Source organism: Staurois parvus, unplaced genomic scaffold, assembly GCF_062004578.1.
Source record: "Staurois parvus isolate SC_StPar_1 unplaced genomic scaffold, SC_StPar_1.0 ptg000312l, whole genome shotgun sequence".
NCBI lineage: Eukaryota > Metazoa > Chordata > Amphibia > Anura > Ranidae > Staurois > Staurois parvus.
The window spans coordinates 85,549-105,678 of NW_028318108.1; the positions used below are offsets into that span (position 1 = coordinate 85,549).

At 39.5% G+C, this 20,130-nt stretch overlaps 1 protein-coding gene across 1 annotated transcript in view; it reads left to right on the top strand.

Annotated features, from left to right (window-relative positions):
• Nucleotides 1-2,019: 2,019 nt before the first annotated feature.
• Nucleotides 2,020-20,130, top strand: part of TM4SF20 (transmembrane 4 L six family member 20) — a 28,849-nt gene continuing 10,738 nt past the window's right edge. The window contains exon 1 of the mRNA XM_089683487.1: nucleotides 2,020-2,227. Coding sequence (XP_089539613.1) covers nucleotides 2,045-2,227 — 183 coding nt within the window. The 5' untranslated portion in view covers nucleotides 2,020-2,044. The remainder of the gene's footprint in view (nucleotides 2,228-20,130) is intronic.

The following is a 20,130-nucleotide window of genomic DNA, read 5'->3' on the forward strand; positions in this document are numbered from 1 at the left end:
TTTCCATAAGGAGTTTCAGATTCCACCCCATATTCATCTTTTCCTTTATATGGGATCAACTTTTCCCATACTTTATTAATTTCTGTATCTAAATGCATGAGCTTTTTCTTTTTCCTTATTACCAAAAATTTAAGCAGGTCTAAGCCTGCGTTATTAAAAAACTGGTACCATTCCGCCGCACAGTTAATATCGTCTGTCTCTGGGGGGATTAATGCATGTCTTAGTATATATAGATGAGCCCACAATGAGTGATGATCTGCGCATATTCTGTGGTTTTATAGATATTAATGTAAGTTTGTAATGGTGAACAATTATCCCATATACTTCTTAAGGAGGTGCGGTGAATCTGTCCATGATCGGACTGTGCGCACACGTACACGCATGAGCATTTAGGATTCATGATTATCACCTCCAACAAAATGGCGCCCGCGCAATGCACATGCGCGGGTGTGCCACTTTAATAAATAGAGTAGATGGACGTCCGATGTTAGGCACAACCCTTTTGAGAACGTGACGGGTTAAGGAGGAGCCGCACGAATGTCCGGTGGCCATTTTGGAAAGTGGCTGATCAGCCACATGTGCTGTGGGAGATATATTGATACATTTCTTCTGGGTGTTTTTTAAATGGAATTCGCTTTCTGACATATTTTAAATACTGGATGATCATCCATTAATAAAAGGAATTATTTAAATACTACACTATGAGGCTTTCATATCATTTGGCTCTAATCTGAGCTAAGATCACAGAGACCCCCAGAGGAAGCGTGGGTGCATAGGAGGCTGGTGTCCAGAGGAGGGATCCTTGCTCCAGGCTGGCTGACAGTTCCACTTAAAGGGGCCCCTTACAGAGTCATATTGGTTTAATGCACATAACCTATGTGCATCTGGTGAGTGCGCATTTTATACGTTGCTGCACGGATTAAAATCACACGGGTTTCTTAATGAGAGGCACTTATGAAGTTTTAAAGTGAAGCACATATTTGCTGACCTGACTAAGTCAAGCCTGCACTACTTTTGAACACTTCTTATCTATAAGACTGTTTATTATCACATTTCATTTTGTGCTTGATAAAGCGCCATATCCACCTGGAATTTTGTATATATTATTATACTGTTCATTACGTATTTATTTCTTCATTTATGTAATTTATTGAAGTTATTAAGCTATTTCGCATGTCTAGCGCTGCATGACTATAACTTTCACTTGAACCATTTAATTTACATGTATTGGAATTTTTTTTTAGCAAAGACATGTAGCAGAATAAATTTGGCCTAAATTTATGACAAAATTAGATTTTTTTAAATTGTTTTACTAGATATGTTTTATAGCAAAAAGTCAAAAATAATGTTTTTTGTTCAAAATTGTTGGGTTTTTTTTGTTTATAGCTAAAAAAATAAAAATGCAGAGGTGACCAAATACCACCAAAAGAAAGCTCTATTTGTGGGAAAAGGGCCATATATTTCATTTGGGGGCAGCTTTGCATGACCGCGCAATTGTTAAAGTAACAAAAATAAATGGCCTGGTCGGGAAGGGGGATAAATGCTTTGGATTGGAGTGGTTAAGCTTTGACAAAAAACCCTGAAAGCTGACTGACAGAGCTGCACCAGATTTTGCTCTCCAGTTTAGTAAATCAACCCCACTGCTTTCCTAATAAAGTACCTCAGATTCTTGTGGGTATGGGAGTGCTCTGGAAATGGACAAGGCATACCTAGTGTTTTTTTTTTTCTCAAATGTACTCAAGAAATCAAGGAAGTATAAAGACAGATTCACTTTATTATTGGAGCAAAGTACAGGAATTTAGCAATGACAGTATGCATTTACCTAATCAAGTGATATGCAAAGCAAGATCCATGACAGGAGTTTACAACTTAATTTCATGACGACTACAGAAATATACTTTTTACTTCCTTGTGGCCTCATAAATTCTATTTAATAATTGATATGCCTTTCTGGTAAATTTTAACTTTGTCCTTTTGAGGAGTTGTGCCAGACCGCAATGTTACCAGTCCATCTTTAGAAGACATCGGTTCACGATCTCCCAACATGACCTGTACAGAGAACTGGTCTACTTGTAATGGTTTCTTTCTGTTGGCATTGTCTATACTGGCTATTATATTGAACTTGACCCCACTTATTGCAGACTATGTAGAAGATGGGAAACTCTTTTATAACTCCATCTCTTGTTATGAGTGGTGGCTTCCAGGACTGTTTGGAGGAGGATTGCTTGTAAGTATGAATTCAGTCTTTTTTATGATTTGAAATCAGAAACCTGCAGTACCTAAACTACTGACAATGCATTGACAATATGGGGTTTATTTACTAAAGCTGGAGAGTCCAAAATCAGACTCCCTTCTGCATAGAAACCAATCAGCTTCCAGGTTTCATTGCCAAAGCTTCATTGAACAAGCTGAGGTTAGAAGCTGATTGGTTTCTATGCAGAAGGGAGTCTGATTTTGGACTCTCCAGCTTTAGTAAATAAACCCCTATGTGGCCAAATAGACTTTTAGTCATGTGTCAAGCACTAAAGATGGACTGAAGAAGCTTTCTCTCCAGGAATGATAGTAATTCATCCTTTTTACTATTATTCATCCACCCATCTCAGCAAAACATGGCTTTAGGAAAACATTTGCTTATAGGCTTGCTTTAATCCCTATATTGCCTACATCAGATTTGTTGCATTGCTATCGAATTTGACATTAACAAACTTCAAGTCCAGACACTTTTACCCGCTTCCTGTCCAGGCCAATTTTCAGCTTTCAGCACTATCACACTTTGAATGACATTTGCGCAGTAATGCAACACTGTACCCATATGAATTTTTTTTCATTTTTTTGAGACAGATAAAGCTTTATTTTGGTGGCATTTATTCACCACTGGGATTTTTATTTTTTTTTGCTATATAACTGAAAAAGTCCAAAAATTTAGAAATAAAGTGTTTTTCTTATAAAATTTTGCAAACAAATAATCTTTCTTCATAAATCTTGGTCAAAATTTATTCCGTTATCTTTTTAGTAAAAAAAAATAACCCAAATTAGTTTATAACCAAAAATTATAATTTTTTAAAACTTTTTTTACATTTTTATTTTATTTTTTTATATTATTATTTATGTTTTTTTTTTTTACATACTGTCACCCTAGCAGTACAGTGTCACCATGGTGACACTGTACTACTTGTGGGGGGTTATGAAGATTTTTTTTTTTTTACACTGATTGCTTTTACACCCATAAAGGCTGCAAAAGCAATAATTTCTCCTTCTCTCTGGCTGCATTCTTGCAGCCACTGAGAAATACTGTGTGAGCTGTGATTGGTCACAGCTTGTCACATGGTACAAGGCTGTTGTGAATAGCCTTATACCATGTGGCCTCTGTGACAGGGGCGGACTGACAACTCATGGGGCCCCCAGGCAATAGGGGATCATGGGGCCTCTGTGTCCTTGCCCAAACTCAAAAAAGCCAATGAAATAGGTACCAGGGGCATCTCATGGGGCCCCCTACTGACCCCGGGCCCTCGGGCAGTGCCCGAGTTTCCAAATGGTCAGTCCGCCCCTGCTCTGTGATCATTCACAGATTTCACACGTAGTAAGCAATGATGTCAGAAGTGACATCTTGCTTACTACTCTTCATGTGATCACTGATTGGCCAATCAGTGATCGCATGATCAGGACCTCGCACAGAGGTCCCGTATAACGATTGGTGTTCCACTGTGTCCGGAGGACACAGAGGGCACTGGATCAGAGTGCTCCACGCTCCCAGGGAGAGCGCTCAAGCAGGGGGCAGGGAGGCCGTTTATAAATGGCCACCCGCCCCTGCACTGCCACCGTCCGGCCGTTTATATACAAGGGCCGGACAGGAAGTGGTTAAAGCAGTATTAAACCCAAAAGCAGACATTTATTATATTGCAACTTACCAGTTCTTAAATGTGATAGCTGTATTAGTTTCCTTTTTTAGGCTTTCTTTCTTATTTTCATCTGCTGATTCAGGCAGAAAGTCTGCTGTTTTATAGAAGCGCAAACTCTCCAGCAGAATGTATCAGTTTACATGGATGAGACAAACCATTTACTATTGGCAGGCTTGATTACAATGATCAGCTTTCATTTATTCATATAAAGCTTTTGTCCCAATAGGAAAAAAAATGTTTGCTGTAAGTGATTATAAAGTGTGAGCTGGAGTTTGGCTTCAATTTGTTATTGTATTCAAATTTGCTAATACATTTAACACTTCCATCCCCCCAGACTGACAAGCTGCTGTCTGCTGTTTCCAGGGCTCATTCCACCAGAGTAGTGTCTCACTAATGCAGGTGTTGTGTTTCTGGCCAGATCACTAGGTGAAAACAGAGGGAAAAAGCCTAAAAAAAGAAAACTGATGCAGCCACCACATCTAATGATTGGTAAGCTGCAGTATAATACATGATGGGTTTCATACCACTTTAATGCATTCTGTGACTAAAATGTGAAACAGTAATACTTTTAAAACACTAATGGAAAAAAAATTATATATATACATATTTTTTTTTTTCTAAGCTCTCCCTTTTTTGAATGAAAGATACTTTGAGTGAATGCTATAGAAGCTGGTTTACTAAAGGAGTTAAGAATCTTCATTCAAACATTTTATGAATATTCACTTCATTTGTTCAATCAAAAGAAAAGCCAAATTCCTGTTCACTTTGAGTACAAAATCACACGTGCATAAGATTTTCACATGATTGGATAAGGGAATATTCACAACATTTTGGGAGTGAAAATTCTAGACTTCATTAGTAAATAAGCGACATGGTGTAGGCTGGTTAACCGCCTTCCAACCGCCCTATTCAGCTGTCGATCACCAGGTCCCGGCCAGAGATTCACCGCTGTCACCCAGCGATCGCTGAGGTCTGAGGGGAGAGGTCTGTATGTAAACAATACAGATCTCTTCCCTGTCAGCACCAGCACATTGCTTTGTATGGCTCTGCATAGCATAGCCATACAAAGCAGCGTGCTTACACAGTAAAGTACACACAGACAACACAGTACAACACCACACAGTTAACCCTTTGATCGCCCACATGTTATTCCCTTCCTGTCCAGTGCCATTAATACAGTGTCAGGGCTTTTTATTAGCACTGATCACTGTATTAGTCAGTGGGGATGTCAGTGGCAGTGAGTCAGTTCCCCCCAAGTGTCAGAATGCCCTCCACAGTCCCGCTATAAGTCGCTGAGGTCTGAGGGGAGAGGTCTGTATGTAAACAATACAGATCTCTTCCCTGTCAGCACCAGCACATTGCTTTGTATGGCTCTGCATAGCAGAGCCATACAAAGCAGCGTGCTTACACAGTAAAGTACACACAGACAACACAGTACAACACCACATAGTTAACCCTTTGATCGCCCACATGTTATTCCCTTCCTGTCCAGTGCCATTAATACAGTGTCAGTGCTTTTTATTAGCACTGATCACTGTATTAGTCAGTGGGGATGTCAGTGGCAGTGAGTCAGTTCCCCCCAAGTGTCAGAATGCCCTCCACAGTCCCGCTATAAGTCGCTGATCGCCTCCATTACTAGTATAAAAAAAAATTCCAGTATATATACCGCCATTTGTAAACGCTATAACTTTCATATAAACCAATTAATTCACACGTATTGGGATTTTTTTTGGCAAAGACGTGTAGCAGAATACATTTTGGCCTAAATTTATGACGAAATTAGATTTAAAAACTTTTTTTTACTGGATATGTTTTAGAGCAAAATGTCAATAATATTGCTTTTTTTTTTTTCAATTGTCGGTCTTTTTATGTTTATAGCACAAAAAATAAAAACTGCAAAGGCAATCAAATACCACCAAAAGAAAGCTCCATTTGAGGGAAAAAAAGGACATGCATTTAATTTGGGTGCAGTGTTGCATGACCGCGCAATTGTCAGTTAAATTATTACAGCGCCGTAACGCAAAAAATGGCCTGGTCAGGAAGGGGGGGGGGGGGGGTGGGTAAATCCTCTGCAGGGCAAGTGATTAATTTAAATGATGAGACACACATACCAGGTAATAATGATAGTTAAAATATGTTTCTAATACAATACTTTTAACGGAGAGTTACAAAACTAATTCAAAAATTGCAATCATAACATATTGTTTTTTGGAATATTGGGCAAATATATTGTAAGTTATGTCAGAGTTATAATAGTTACATAGGCAAAGTGTTTCTGCTGCTTTCATGTGTAACTTAGAGTGTTAAACCTCAAAACAAAAATGTAATATACCTCAGCTTACCAATTATTAGATGTAGGGGCTGCTTTAATTTTCTTTTATAGGCTTTTTTCCTTTTTTTTCACTTGGTGACCCAACTAGTGAGATGCCATTTGGTTAGGTGTTTATCCATGCTGCAAATCCCAGCAGCAAGTATCTACTGATTTCTGCGGGTAGGATTGATAGCTTCGTCCGTATAGGAGTGGCTGCTGAGTCCATACAGTGCAATGACAGGCTGTTGGCGGCTGCAGCCTTTTGTGCCTATTTGCAAAGCCAGCCACAGAGTCCTTCCAGCCACAATCACCGCAGATAATCACTGGCTGTGCTGTGTAGATTCTTGTTACTGGGATTCACAGTGTGGCTAAATGACTATATAGATGGTGCCTAAAGCCAGCCATAGATGAGTCAAAAACCGAACTAAAATTATATCGATTGTCAAATCATTTGTTTTTTGCATCATTAGTGTGCCAGCTACGGCATGCGATTTTCATGCCTGATCCAACATGGTGTGGTTTTTTTTTTTAGAAAATTGATGGCACAATCATATTAGCTGTTTCATTTTTGAACAACAGAACGTTCAGTTTACGGCTTATCAATGGCTGGCTTAAGTCTGTTATTTTTCTTCTTCTTTTAACAGAACAAGTCCAGCAAAATTGGCAGTTAGAGGGTTGGCACAAACCATTGACTACTGACAGGGGTGCTTACAATGGTCAGCTTTTATTTATCTCCAAGATACGCCCGTTCCTAACCACGGAAACCACTAAGCAACTTATTCACTCCCATGTTATATCTCACCTTGACTATGGTAGCTCCCTCCTCATTGACCTACCTCATTGCAGGCTATCCCCTCTTCAGTCTATCATGAATACTTCTGCCAGACTCATCCACCTTACTGACCGTTCTGTATCTGCCATCCCTCTCTGCCAATCCCTCCACTGGCTTCCCGTTTCCCAACGGATAAAATTCAAAACACTAACAATAACATATAAAGCCATTAATAACTCTGCCCCAAATTACATCACCGATCTTGTCTCTAAATATCACCCAAACCGTACTCTCCGCTCCTCGCAAGACCTACTCTCTAGCTCCCTTGTCTCCTCCTCCCATGCTCATCTCCAGGACTTCTCCAGAGCTTCCCCATCCTCTGGAACTCTCTACCCCAATTTATTAGACTATCACCTACTCTGCTCACTTCTAGGCGATCTCTGAAAACCTATCTCTTCAGGGAAGCCTATCCTGCCCTCAGCTAATACTGGAATCTTCTACTTTTCCAACCAGTTCATCCCCCACAGTTACTACCTTTTGTACTAGCCCCTCCCTCCTAGATTGTAAGCTCCAAGGAGCAGGGCCCTCAAATCACTTTTGTATTGAACTGTATTGTTGCTGTATTGTCTCCGGTTATATTGCAAAGCGCTGAGCAAACTGTTGGCGCTATATAAATCCTGTGTAATAATAATAATATTTGTTAGCTGGAGTTCAGCTTTGATTTGTTACACTGGCCATACACTGATCACAAATCTGCTGGTTCAATCAGTGCGTGGCCATCCCTGCTCAACAGAAGTTGATTGATAGACATCTATCAACAGGTTGAACTGTCATGGTACAATGTCCTGATGGGGTGGATTCCTCCATCCATCTTGTTGGTGTTGGCTGAACAAAAACATACTAAGTGCCAGACTGCCAGTTAACAGATATGCAGACTGGATACAGTTTGAACCACATCCAATCCACATGACCTGTGGAATTACATTAGCACTGGCGGTGTGGATTTAGTGCGGATTGAAAAAGAGTGCTGTCCAATTTTTGAGCAGTGCGGTCCAATTCAGGTGCGGATTACAGACTATTGACCTCTATGGAAACCATTTCTAAACTGCACATGTGTGAACAGGATAAAATCCTGACCTGAACATATCCTGAACCTGATTTAAACCTGACCTGAACAACTACTGTGTCAATTAGTTGTGAAGCCTGAGAATCAACCCGCACTGCAAATGTGTGAACCAGCACTAACATTGTATAGCCAGCTTTAGTCTAGTCCAGTGGTTGGCAAGCCGCGGCTCGCGAGCCACATGCGGCTCTTTACAAACTTAAATGCGGCTGTTCTGTGTGCCGGGCGCCCGCTCCCCTCCCTCCTCTCGGGCGGCTGCCCCAAAAGTCAGGACTCTGCAGCTGTCAGGATGTAGGCGGGGCAGCCAGGATGTAGGCGGGGCAGCGTGACAAACTCCTCTCCTCTCACAGTCCGCCCTGAAGACCAGAACGGCGCGGGAACACGGCGAGAAGAACGCGCGGAGCAAAGGTAAGTGAATTGACACAATATGGGGAATGAATTACTATAGGGGGGATGAATTACTATAGGGGGGATGAATTACTATATGGGGGATGAATTACTATATGGGGGATGAATTACTATGGGGGATGAATTACTATATGGGGGATGAATTACTATGGGGGATGAATTACTATATGGGGGATGAATTACTATGGGGGATGAATTACTATATGGGGGATGAATTACTATGGGGGATGAATTACTATATGGGGGATGAATTACTATGGGGGATGAATTACTATGGGGGATGAATTACTATATGGGGGATGAATTACTATGGGGGATTAATTACTATGGGGGATGAATTACTATATGGGGGATGAATTACTATATGGGGGATTAATTACTATGGGGGATGAATTACTATATGGGGGATGAATTACTATATGGGGGATGAATTACTATGGGGGATGAATTACTATATGGGGGATGAATTACTATAGGGGGGATGAATTACTATATGGGGGATGAATTACTATGGGGGATGAATTACTACATGGGGGATTAATTACTATGGGGGATGAATTACTATATGGGGGATGAATTACTATGGGGGATGAATTACTATATGGGGGATGAATTACTATGGGGGATGAATTACTATATGGGGGATGAATTACTATATGGGGGATGAATTACTATATGGGGGATGAATTACTATGGGGGATGAATTACTATATGGGGGATGAATTACTATGGGGGATGAATTACTATATGGAGGATTAATTACTATGGGGGATGAATTACTATATGGGGGATGAATTACTATGGGGTATGAATTACTATATGGGGGATGAATTACTATGGGGGATGAATTACTATATGGGGGATGAATTACTATGGGGGATGAATTACTATATGGGGGATGAATTACTATATGGGGGATGAATTACTATGGGGGATGAATTACTATGGGGGATGAATTACTATGGAGGATGAATTACTATATGGGGGATGAATTACTATATGGGGGATGAATTACTATGGGGGATGAATTACTATATGGGGGATAAATTACTATGGGGGATGAATTACTATGGGGGATGAATTACTATATGGGGGATGTATTTTCAGTTTTAAAAATGTGGCTCTCAAAATAAATTTCAATCGTGGTTTTGGTGAGATTTGGCTCAGTTGAAAAAAAAGGTTGCCCACCACTGGTCTAGTCCAACGTAATTTGATTTGTTCATTTAACACTATCCTCTCCCCAGGTTGACAGTACTGCTCTCCAAAGGCGTCTCTATTGCTCTTCCATCCAGAGTGGAGACATTCTAAGGCAAGAAGCGTGTTACTGGTCAGATAACCAGGCCAGAATATAGGGGAAAAAAGCCGGAACAATAAAAATGCAACTACCATACTTAAGGACTGTAAACTGCAATACATTTTTTCGTTCAATCCAAGCTTACTAATTTTTTAATATCAAATGGATGCAGAATAAAAGGGAAGGAAATAAATCAATAATGTACATACTTATATATTTATATATAGAAAAACTTTCTCTAATTTTTACCTGCTATAACTTTCTTAAATACAAAATATAGGATCATAGCATGTACCAATCCCATACACTAATACATAGGCAAAAAGGGAATTTTAAAAAAGGAGGAAAGTGGGGAGAATGTTTATATTGCTTTTTCATAAGAAAAATTAATCAGCAATGCTTACCTATCCATTCTTTAACTTGGAAAAAACTCAATTCAAAACAAATCAAATCGGGTCAGAAGCCTAAATCATGTGTCCATAATTAAAACCCACTTGCTCCATTTGACCCTAAACTCCTGGTGTCAATCCTGTTGTTTGGCAATCATTTCCTCCATCCTCATCAAATAACACATCTCCCTTATCCATGGGTCTACAGGAAGTATATCAAAAAAACAATTTCTTGAAAGATAACTTGGCCGCGGCCATTTTATTATTGGTTTAAACATTAAATATTTTTTTATTCACCTAAATAATAATATTATTACAACAAATCATAACTTTAAGTGTTCTCACTTAACTACATGCCGCCCAGCCACTGTACATATACGGCGGCAGGGCGGCACTCACAGGCAAAACCACGTTTTAAGACGTGTGTTTTGTAAACGAATAGGGGGGCGCGCGAGGCGCGCCGCCGCCCTATCTGTCCTGCGGATCACCGCCGCAGATGTCAGTCGCCGGGTCACAGCCGCTCATTAGCGGCTATGTTCCGGTGATCGGCGGCAAACAGTGACAGAGAGCACAGCTGCAGTAGCTGTGCTGTCTGTCACTTCCCTGTCAGCTCGAGGATGAGCTGATCGAGAAAGAAGAGTTTCTCTTTCTCGATCAGCCTTGTCCCGCCCAGTACACCCCCCCGCCCCCTACTAAAACACTCCCCTCACTCCTATAACCCTTCCCTGCAAAATAAAGTTAACCCCTTCCTCCCCATTGCCATTAGTACAGTGTCAGTGTTTTTCTTTTTGCACTGATCACTGTATTAGTGTTTTTGGGGATGTCGGTGACCCCAAGTCAGTACCCCCCAATGTCAGAATGTCCACCGTAGTCCCGCAGTCCCGCCATAAGTCGCTGGTCGCTGCCATAAGTCCCTGATCGCCGCCATAATTCGCTGATCACCGCCATTATTAGTATAAAAAAACCCCTAAAAATCCCAGTATCTTTCCTGCCATTTGTAAACGCTATAACTTTCACGTAAACCAATTAATTTACACGTATTGGGTTTTTTTTTTAGCAAAGACATGTCGCAGAATGCATTTTGGCAGAAATTTATGACTAAATTTGATTTTTGCATTTTTTTTTACTGGACATGTTTTATAGCAAAAAGTCCAAAATATTGTTTTTTTTCCTCAAAATTGTCAGCCTTTTTTTTATAGCGCAAAAAATAAAAACCACACAGGTGATCAAATACCACCAAAAGAAAGCTCAATTTGTGGGGGAAAAAAAGGATGTAAATTTAATTTATGTACCATATTGCATGACCGCACAATTGTCCATTAAACTAGCGCAGCGCTGTATAGCAGAAAAATGGCGTAAGTTGCAGTATTTATACCATAGTTTGTAGACGCTATAACTTCCACACAAAGCAATCAATATACACTTATTGGGATTTTTTTTTACCAGAAACATGTAGCAGAATACATTTTGGCCTAAATTTATAACCAACTTTGAGTTTACTATATATTTTTTATAGCTGAAAGTAAAAAATATTGTTTTTCTTCAAAATTTTTGGCCTTTTTATGTTTATAGCGTGAAAAATAAAAAGTGCACAGATGATCAAATACCACCGAAAGAAAGCTCTATTTGTGTGAAAAAAAGGACGTAAATTTCGTTTGGGTGCAGCATTGCATGACCGCGCAATTATCAGTTGAATTAGTGCAGCACCGAGTAGCAAAAAGAGGCCTGGTCATTAAGGGAGGTAAATCCTCTGGAGCTCAAGTGGTTAAGCAATGGTTCAGTCACTGTGACTCAAACTGTACATTTTTAATACAATCTTATCAATCATCCCTTAAGATTATAAAAAGCAAATTGCAGCTTAGTCATTAAAACTCAAGCTGAATACATTTTTATCAACAAAAGTCCTCCTTTAAGTTTAAAGGTAACCCTACCACATATTAATTGGCCGCAACAGAGATAAGGGGTAGGAGGGAGGGGAGCACCACAGAGATGCCTCCTGAGCCATGTGAAATCCTGAGATCTGAACCCCCTTTATATAGCCCCCAAGACCTTCCAGAAAATTCCAGGAGGTCATGTGACCCTCCTGAAATTTTCCCAAGGTCAGCTGACCTTCTACAAGTCTCCCTTGATACCTGCTCACTACAATGATCCCCTAAGGAGATGAGGGTGGTCAAGAAACCTATGGCCCTCTCACTCACTCAAGGGATCCTTGAAACTTTTTAACTGCCACAGTCCCATAGGGAAGGGGGCCTTAAAACAGGCATTCCCCCTTTCCCCCATTCTCCCTCTGGATGTTTTATAGATTGCCAGTGTCTACGATACAAGGTTATAGCTGCACAGAGAAAGAACCTAAGTAATGAATTCTTAATTGAGGACATGGAGCCACAAGCCATCAAGAGCAATGCCATCTCTGGGGTCCAATCAAGATTTGTCAGCAATATTACATATTTTCTCTACTTCCTCCCAAAATTTTAAATCAATAGGCAATTCCACCTTGTATGCAAGTACATGCCTTCCCCCACTGTACTCCTTAACCTGTCTTTCTGGTTTCAGCACTGATATCTTACTTAATCCATAAGTGGTTCTGTACCAGTGACTTAGCAATTAATAATTTCCTCCTTGGGCAATGCTTGACATATTTAATTTATGGGTTATAAAGGTTTTTGAGATATCATCTTCTGATAATGTGATTTTCAATTCCGTCTCCCATTCCCTCCTATAATACTGTACACTTTCTCTCCTTGTTGGTTAGCAGGTAGGAGGCTGTATAAGAAAGATATTGTATCTGCCTGAATTTCCCGACATGCATATCTGTTCAAATAATGTAGGTGGGAGATTCAGTTGGTTATAACTCGCAATAAAATCAATAAAATATTTTAGCTGAAACTATTGCATCCAAGCTCCTCTTGGTAACATTATAGGATAGAAAAATTGAGAAAGTTGTCGTAAATCCCTCCCTTGTAAGCACTGAAACATATATGAAGTCTCGGTTATTTGTCAATGTAAAAAAAGATACAGATTCACATGGCGTGGGGAATTCTGGATTGCCTAATATAGGTGTTAAGGGCCCATATATCAAGGAAAGATGACAATCATTGGAAACCTGTTTCCATGTCCGCAAAACAATTGATGTAAAAAAAGATAACTTTACAGCGGAAGGCAATACTGAAGGGGGAAACCAAAGTAACAAGGATATAGGTATTAGGCTTACATTGCGCTCTGTTGTAGCCCACAACTAAGGCTGGCCATAAATTAAACAATTTTTTTGTACAATTTCCTTTTAGATTTACCAAAACCATATTATATGAGGTCAAACCTAAACACTTTAAATTGTTATGCAATCAGGCAGGCCTTTGCACTACGTAGTTGAGTAAGGTAAATCTAAAGGAAATTGAATAAGAATATTGTATAATGTATGGCCAGTCTTAGTATTATTGCCAACTCCTCTACATGGGATAAACTTGATGTATAAGAAGAGGCATTGACAGTGTAAAGCGATTAGCTAACATTTTTGCATAGATTTTGACATCCATATGGAGGAAAGAAATAGGACAATAATTGTTACAATGTGAATTATCTTTCCCTGCTTTAGGGAGATCAACAATGTGTGCATTTTCCCGTAATATAGCATCAAACGTCTGTAACAGTATAGGTGCTAGAGAATCATTAAAATATTTATAAAAGTTAGTTCTTAGAGCTTCCAGGCCTGGGCTTTTCCCAGAAGGAAGATATTTAATAGCTTGAAATAGTTCATGCTCTCTGAATGGGTCACCCAAAGATTTTAATGTTTCCAAAGGCATTCAGGGTAAAGCAGTTGGCTGCAAATATTCTTGTAAATGTGCCTCATATGAGGCCAATGTAAAAAAAGGTGAAATAATATATAGAGAAAAGAAAAATGTATGGAATTCTGAAGCTATTTGTTCCTTGCTTTTGACTACCCTAAAAGGGGAGTTAAAGTTCTAAAGCCAAAATGTTTTTACCTAAATGCATACCCTGTATTAAGGTGAAAAAAACATTTTATTTCTTCCTGTCCCCCTCTTCCCTGTGCGAGTGGGAAGAGAGAGGAGATCAGGCGCTTTGCTCGGCTGCCTCTCTTCTCTCCTTCTCTTTCTCTTCACACAGGACTCAAACAGCAGCAGGAGTCATTGGCAACTGCTGTTGTCAATCGAATGCAGTGAGGAGGAAGCACGGGGCAGGGCTAAACCCAGCTGTGTGTGTGCACGGAGCAGAGCTATTGGGGCACATTAAGAAGAGGAGGGTCCAAGATCACCAGCGGGGAACCCGATAAAAAGGAGGATTGGGTCTGCTCTGTGTCAAACCATTGCACAGAGCAGGTGAGTATAACATGTTTAATATTTTAATTTTAAAAAATTACCTTTAGTGTCCCTGTAATCTTGGGAATATATGTTGCCGCTCATTGCTCTCTTACTGAATATGCCAATTTGCACCTATGTTTATTCCCCTTTGCATAGAAAACACTCTTTACCCGTTCTTGAAAAAATTTTGTTTTTTCATCTGGCAATTTCTGTATATCTAATCTTATTTTAGTAAGTTCTTGGTATAAAGGAAGAGAGGTGTTATTTTATGGGCTATTTCTTTTGTGCCAATAGTTCTAACAAATTGGTAAGGTTTGCATTCCTCTCTTTCTTTAAAACGAGACCCATGCTCCTCAAAACTGCCTTCATAGCTTCTGCTGTACAATCTAATTTACAGTGAGGAACAGAAGTATTTGAACACCCTGCGATTTTGCAAGTTCTCCCACTTAGAAATCATGGAGGGGTCTGAAATTCACATTGTAGGTGCATTTCCACTCTGAGAGACAGAATTAAAAAAAAAATTCAAGAAATCACATTGTATGATTTTTAAAGAATTTATTTGTCTTGCAGTGCTGAACATAAGTATTTGAACACCTGAGAAAATCAGTGTTAACATTTTTTTCCTTCCAACCTCTCCCCCACTGACAGTGGAAAATAGCAGGGGTGAATCTCTACACAAGGACACAGCAATAAATCCAGAAAAATGCATTTCACACTATTCATTAATAAAAACATCTCCAAAACTGGCTAGCTGGTTTGGAGTGCATGCCGGTGGAATTAATCGCTCATCACTTTCTGACAAACTCTGGTACAAGTAAAATTGGCATGCTGGAGAGAAGATCTCATTGACAAACTCACAGTTGTGCACTCTTAATAATGCAACAGTGAGGGATATCATACGCTTACATCCCCCAATAAGTCTCTTTCACAAGGGCGACTGGGGGGGGAGGCAGCTTTAGGGGTGGTGGTAAAAACACCTAAAGAGTAAAATATAGCAGGAGGGGAATGTGCACAGGCCTTGGCCACAATTCTTTCTGTCATGACAAATTTAACACGGCATACTGACAGGTGGCACGGCTTGTCAAACTTGCGCATTCAAGTCAATACGCAGCAACTGAGGACCATTATAAATGGCCTTTCATCAAAAAACAAAACAGGCATTCAGGAGGTGGCAGGATCACTTCATAAATGCCTGGCAATGGCTGCTTAGCCACATTTTGGAAAGTTAACCACTGCGGAACACTTTTCAGAGTATTGTTTAGTGTAAACCTAGCCTAACAGAGCACTCATGTGAAATATGCTTGGCAACTTAACCACTTACCGTCCGCCTGCTGTTTATAAACGGCAGGACAGTGGCACTCCAGGGGAGGGTTGCCGTACATAAATTTCTAGCTGTGCGCGCTCCCTGGGTGTGCGCAGCACTGCGATCCGGTGCCCGCTGTGTCCTCCGGACACAGTGAAACACCGATCATCAGAAGGGACCTCTGTACGAGGTCCCGATCATGTGATCACTGATTGGCCAATCAGTGATCACATGCAAAGTAGTAAGTACTTGTGACATCATTGCTTGCTACGTGTGAAATCTGGGGGCCCCGTGAGTTGTCAGTCTGCCCCTGTCACAGAGGTCACATGGTACAAGGCTATTCACAACAGCCTTGTGCCATGTGACAAGCTGTGACCAATCACAGCTCACTCAGTATTTCTCAATGGCTGCAAGAATGCAGACAGAGCGAAAGAGAAATGATTGCTTTTACATCCTATATGGGTGTAAAAGCAATCACTGTAAAAAAAAATAAAAATCTTCATCACCCCCCACAAGTAGTACAGTGTCACCATGGTGACACTGTACTGCTAGGGTGACAGTATGTAAAAAAAAAAAAAATAATAATATAAAAAAATAAATAAAAATGTAAAAAAAATGTTTAAAAATTATAATTTTTGGTTATAAACTAATTTGGATTATTTTTTTTTTACTAAAAATATAACGGAGTACATTTTGGCCAAGATTTATGATGAAAGATTATTTATTTGCAAAATTTTATAAGAAGAACACTTTTTTCAAAATTTTTGGACTTTTTCATTTACATAGCAAAAAAAAAAATCCCAGCGGTGAATAAATACCACCAAAATAAAGCTTTATCTGTCTCAAAAAAATGGTAAAAAATTCATATGGGTACAGTGTTGCATGACCGCGCAATTGTCATTCAAAGTTTGATAGCGCTGAAAGCTGAAAATTGCCCTGGACAGGAAGGGGGTAAAAGTGTCCTGACAGGAAGTGGTTAAGGTATCCATGTACAGAAGGTGGTGGTTACAAATGTGACCTCTTCAAAGTTGGGCTGTAGAACAACCATGACATAAAAATACCCAATAAGACCAGCTGGGTGTGCATTTTTGTGCCTGGTGCAGACACATTTGATGGTGCTGGCTGTATTTCAGAAAAACAATAATAAATCCCTATTATAATCCTTCCTGGTTAGCTGACTGTTTCCCCGAGCTTGGTCACCCAGGCAGCCTGCACTGATGGGGGGTAGCTCACAAACATGCATTCATGTACAGATCTAATTGTTGCTCACCAGATCTAGTGTTCTGTTTATTTGTATAAGTACCTTGAGACTTTGTCAATTCCTTATTCAAAAATAATATGACTGTAATGAAATATTTTTCCACTGAAAACATTTCTTATCTATATTAAACTGATAAAACAACCTAATTGTGACGATATGTTCCCAATAAACATTGGTTACTAAAATCAAGCTGCTAATGAGTCAGAAACAAAAATTTGTTTGCTCAAAAACATACAAGTTGATGATTAAAGGACTGGCAATTTGCATTTGCTTACAAAGCATAAAGGCTTAGACTTTGAAGTTGCCGTTCCTTAATCTGAAGCCAACTGGGGTAAAAAAAAAAATGCAGATAATACCATAAAATATACAAATACTGAGCAGAGTGAGTGCAGGAGTTCTTTAATTATCTAGTAAGTATTTACCAGGTGGATCAATTCCAATATCGGTAAACTATCACTGTAATAACTCCTCTTTAGAAATACAGATAACCAAATGGGAAAATAGTCAAATTACCGCTATATAAAAAAGTCATGAGATGATTATTACGCCACTGCAAAGGTCAACAAACGTTTAAAATCACATTGATACTAAATGATTGACATACAGTACGTACAGTATATGTTGTGCATCCAATGGATTTGGCCTCATATAGAACCAACTAACACCTTCCATTTTACACCTTACATTTCTTTTCCAAAAAGTGGGTACATCTTATAACAACTTTTTCAAATGTCCTTACTTTTTTAAAGAGACAGTGATCCACGTATCAGATGTAATTTGCACCGATTCTCCTTTAATTTCCCAGCAGAACACCATGCTAGATCCTCCACATATTTTCTATATTCAACATGAATTCTGCAAGTAAGTGAGAAGCTTTCTCTTGATTTCCTTCAGTTGTAGGTTTTAGCTTCCATATGGTCAGTGTGGCAGTTCCCAGACATATCTAACACCAATACAGCAGAGAAATGTTTTGTTACTTTTGTATATGGTGGTAATTTGACCACTTCCCTTTTTGGTTATCTCTATTTCCACAGAGAGGTTATTACAATGATAGATAAAACAATAAATTACCCGCTGCCCCATGGGAAAATCATCTCAACTCACTATCAAATATGGTTACGACCTCAGCCCTGTCTGGCTGTTGAACAACATCCAGTGTAAATAAAGTGACACATAAAGCCCAACCTAAAAATGTTGTTGTAATTCAGCATAATGACACTGACCCAACGAATGCCTTTATTTGTAAGGCACTAAGAAAGCACTGGGGTAGATTCCCTAAAATTGAAGAGTGCAAAAATTTGGTGCAGCTCTGCATAAAAACCAATCAGCTTACAGGATTTTTTTTTGTGAAAGGTTAATTGAACAAGCTGAAGTTAGAAGCTGTCTGGCTACCATGAAGAGCTGCACCTGCTTTTGCACTCTCCAGTTTTAATAAATCAATCCCACTGTGTTGCAAAATGCATTGAGACATTTGTAGATGACTGCTGTCTTATGCTAGTAATTTGAAATAAAGCTTTTGGATGCTAGATTTAGCTCGTATGGACCACCTAATTTATTCTGATTGGAGTAAAATGATAGCTACTAGACTCAAATACTCCTTTAGAAATATTAATAAGTGATCAGTGATCCTTTTTGTGTTTAAAGTGAAGTTTACGTATTGTAAAATATGTCTCCTCCTCTGCTATATAAAGATAATCCCCTTTCAATTCTCCAAAATCTAAAGTAAAAAATAATCTGTCAGGTGTAAAACTATGTTTTAATAGCAAAGCAGGTGGGAGATGCTGGGAATCCAGAGGCAGATTTTTTGGTGCTGGATTCCCTTATAGATATAAAGACTCAGTAATTCATCTCATCAGCATCTGTTCAAAACTGAAATATACATTTTGGGAAGAATTCGTTTTTTTTTAAACTCCTTGAACATTTGAAATTTCCCATAGTCCACTACAGATTTTCTGCACATCAAGATTGCTTGATATAGTGGGTGGCTAAGTGAACAGTCCCCATCTGTTACTAATGTGGCTATTACACCACCACTACATCTGATAACCCCCAACCCCTTCACCTTCATAGCCAATCCACCAAATTAAATAAGGATGTAATCACGGGTTTTATTAGATTGTGTAGTCACACTACGAGCAATTTCCATCTGGGTTATCAAAATTGCTTGTATGCCAATATATTGTAGACTGAGTTCTTACAGCAACTACCAAGTTCACAGTGATAGTCAACTTCATTGATATAGGGACCTAAAATGTGACTCCTGACATCATCAAAGGGCCGCACATAATATTCAGTGCATTTAATGCTACAGAAAGCTGTCAGAGACTGAAGACATGCAACAGGAGATGTCAAAGACTATGATCATGTTATAAGAGATTGTCAGGGACTGTAAATTTGCTATAAGAGAGCGTCAGGGACTGTGAACATTCCCAATAATTTGTTGAAGACTGGGGATATGATATAGGAGACAGTCATAGACTGGACCCATATACCAAGAACATAGAGAGCTGCTCAAAGCACTAGAAAAACCTCCCCTTGCAGTCCATAGCACATACTGGGTGCCAGCATTCAAGTTCATTCAGGCTAACAGAAGCAAATCAGAAAACAGAAGGTGTAAGCGCTTCACACCAGAACCCAGCCACTATACAGAAAGGTGAAGATATGGCTTCAGCCATGGCTCCTCCTGATTACACCCCTCAGAGTTGTATGGTCAGGAGCAATGTAGGTTGAAGCTGTATCTTTACCTTTCTGTATAGAGGCTGGGTTCCAGTGTGTGGCACTTCCATCTTCAGTCATAGGCTCCCTGTTTTAAAAATGACTTGTGCCATATTTGATGTTGCTCTCACCAAGATCTATTATACAACATCAGGGATAAAAAAAAACATACAAAGTGAAAGGGATTGACAGCACAAAAAGTACACAGATTGTTTGAAAGCAGTAATCTAAACCAAATAAATACTAGACCCCAGTCTAAAGAAGAATTTTCCTGCAGTGGTCTCAGTAAGCACGTAAAGTTAGAAAACAACTCAGACTACTGTCTGCAGAAAAAAGTGC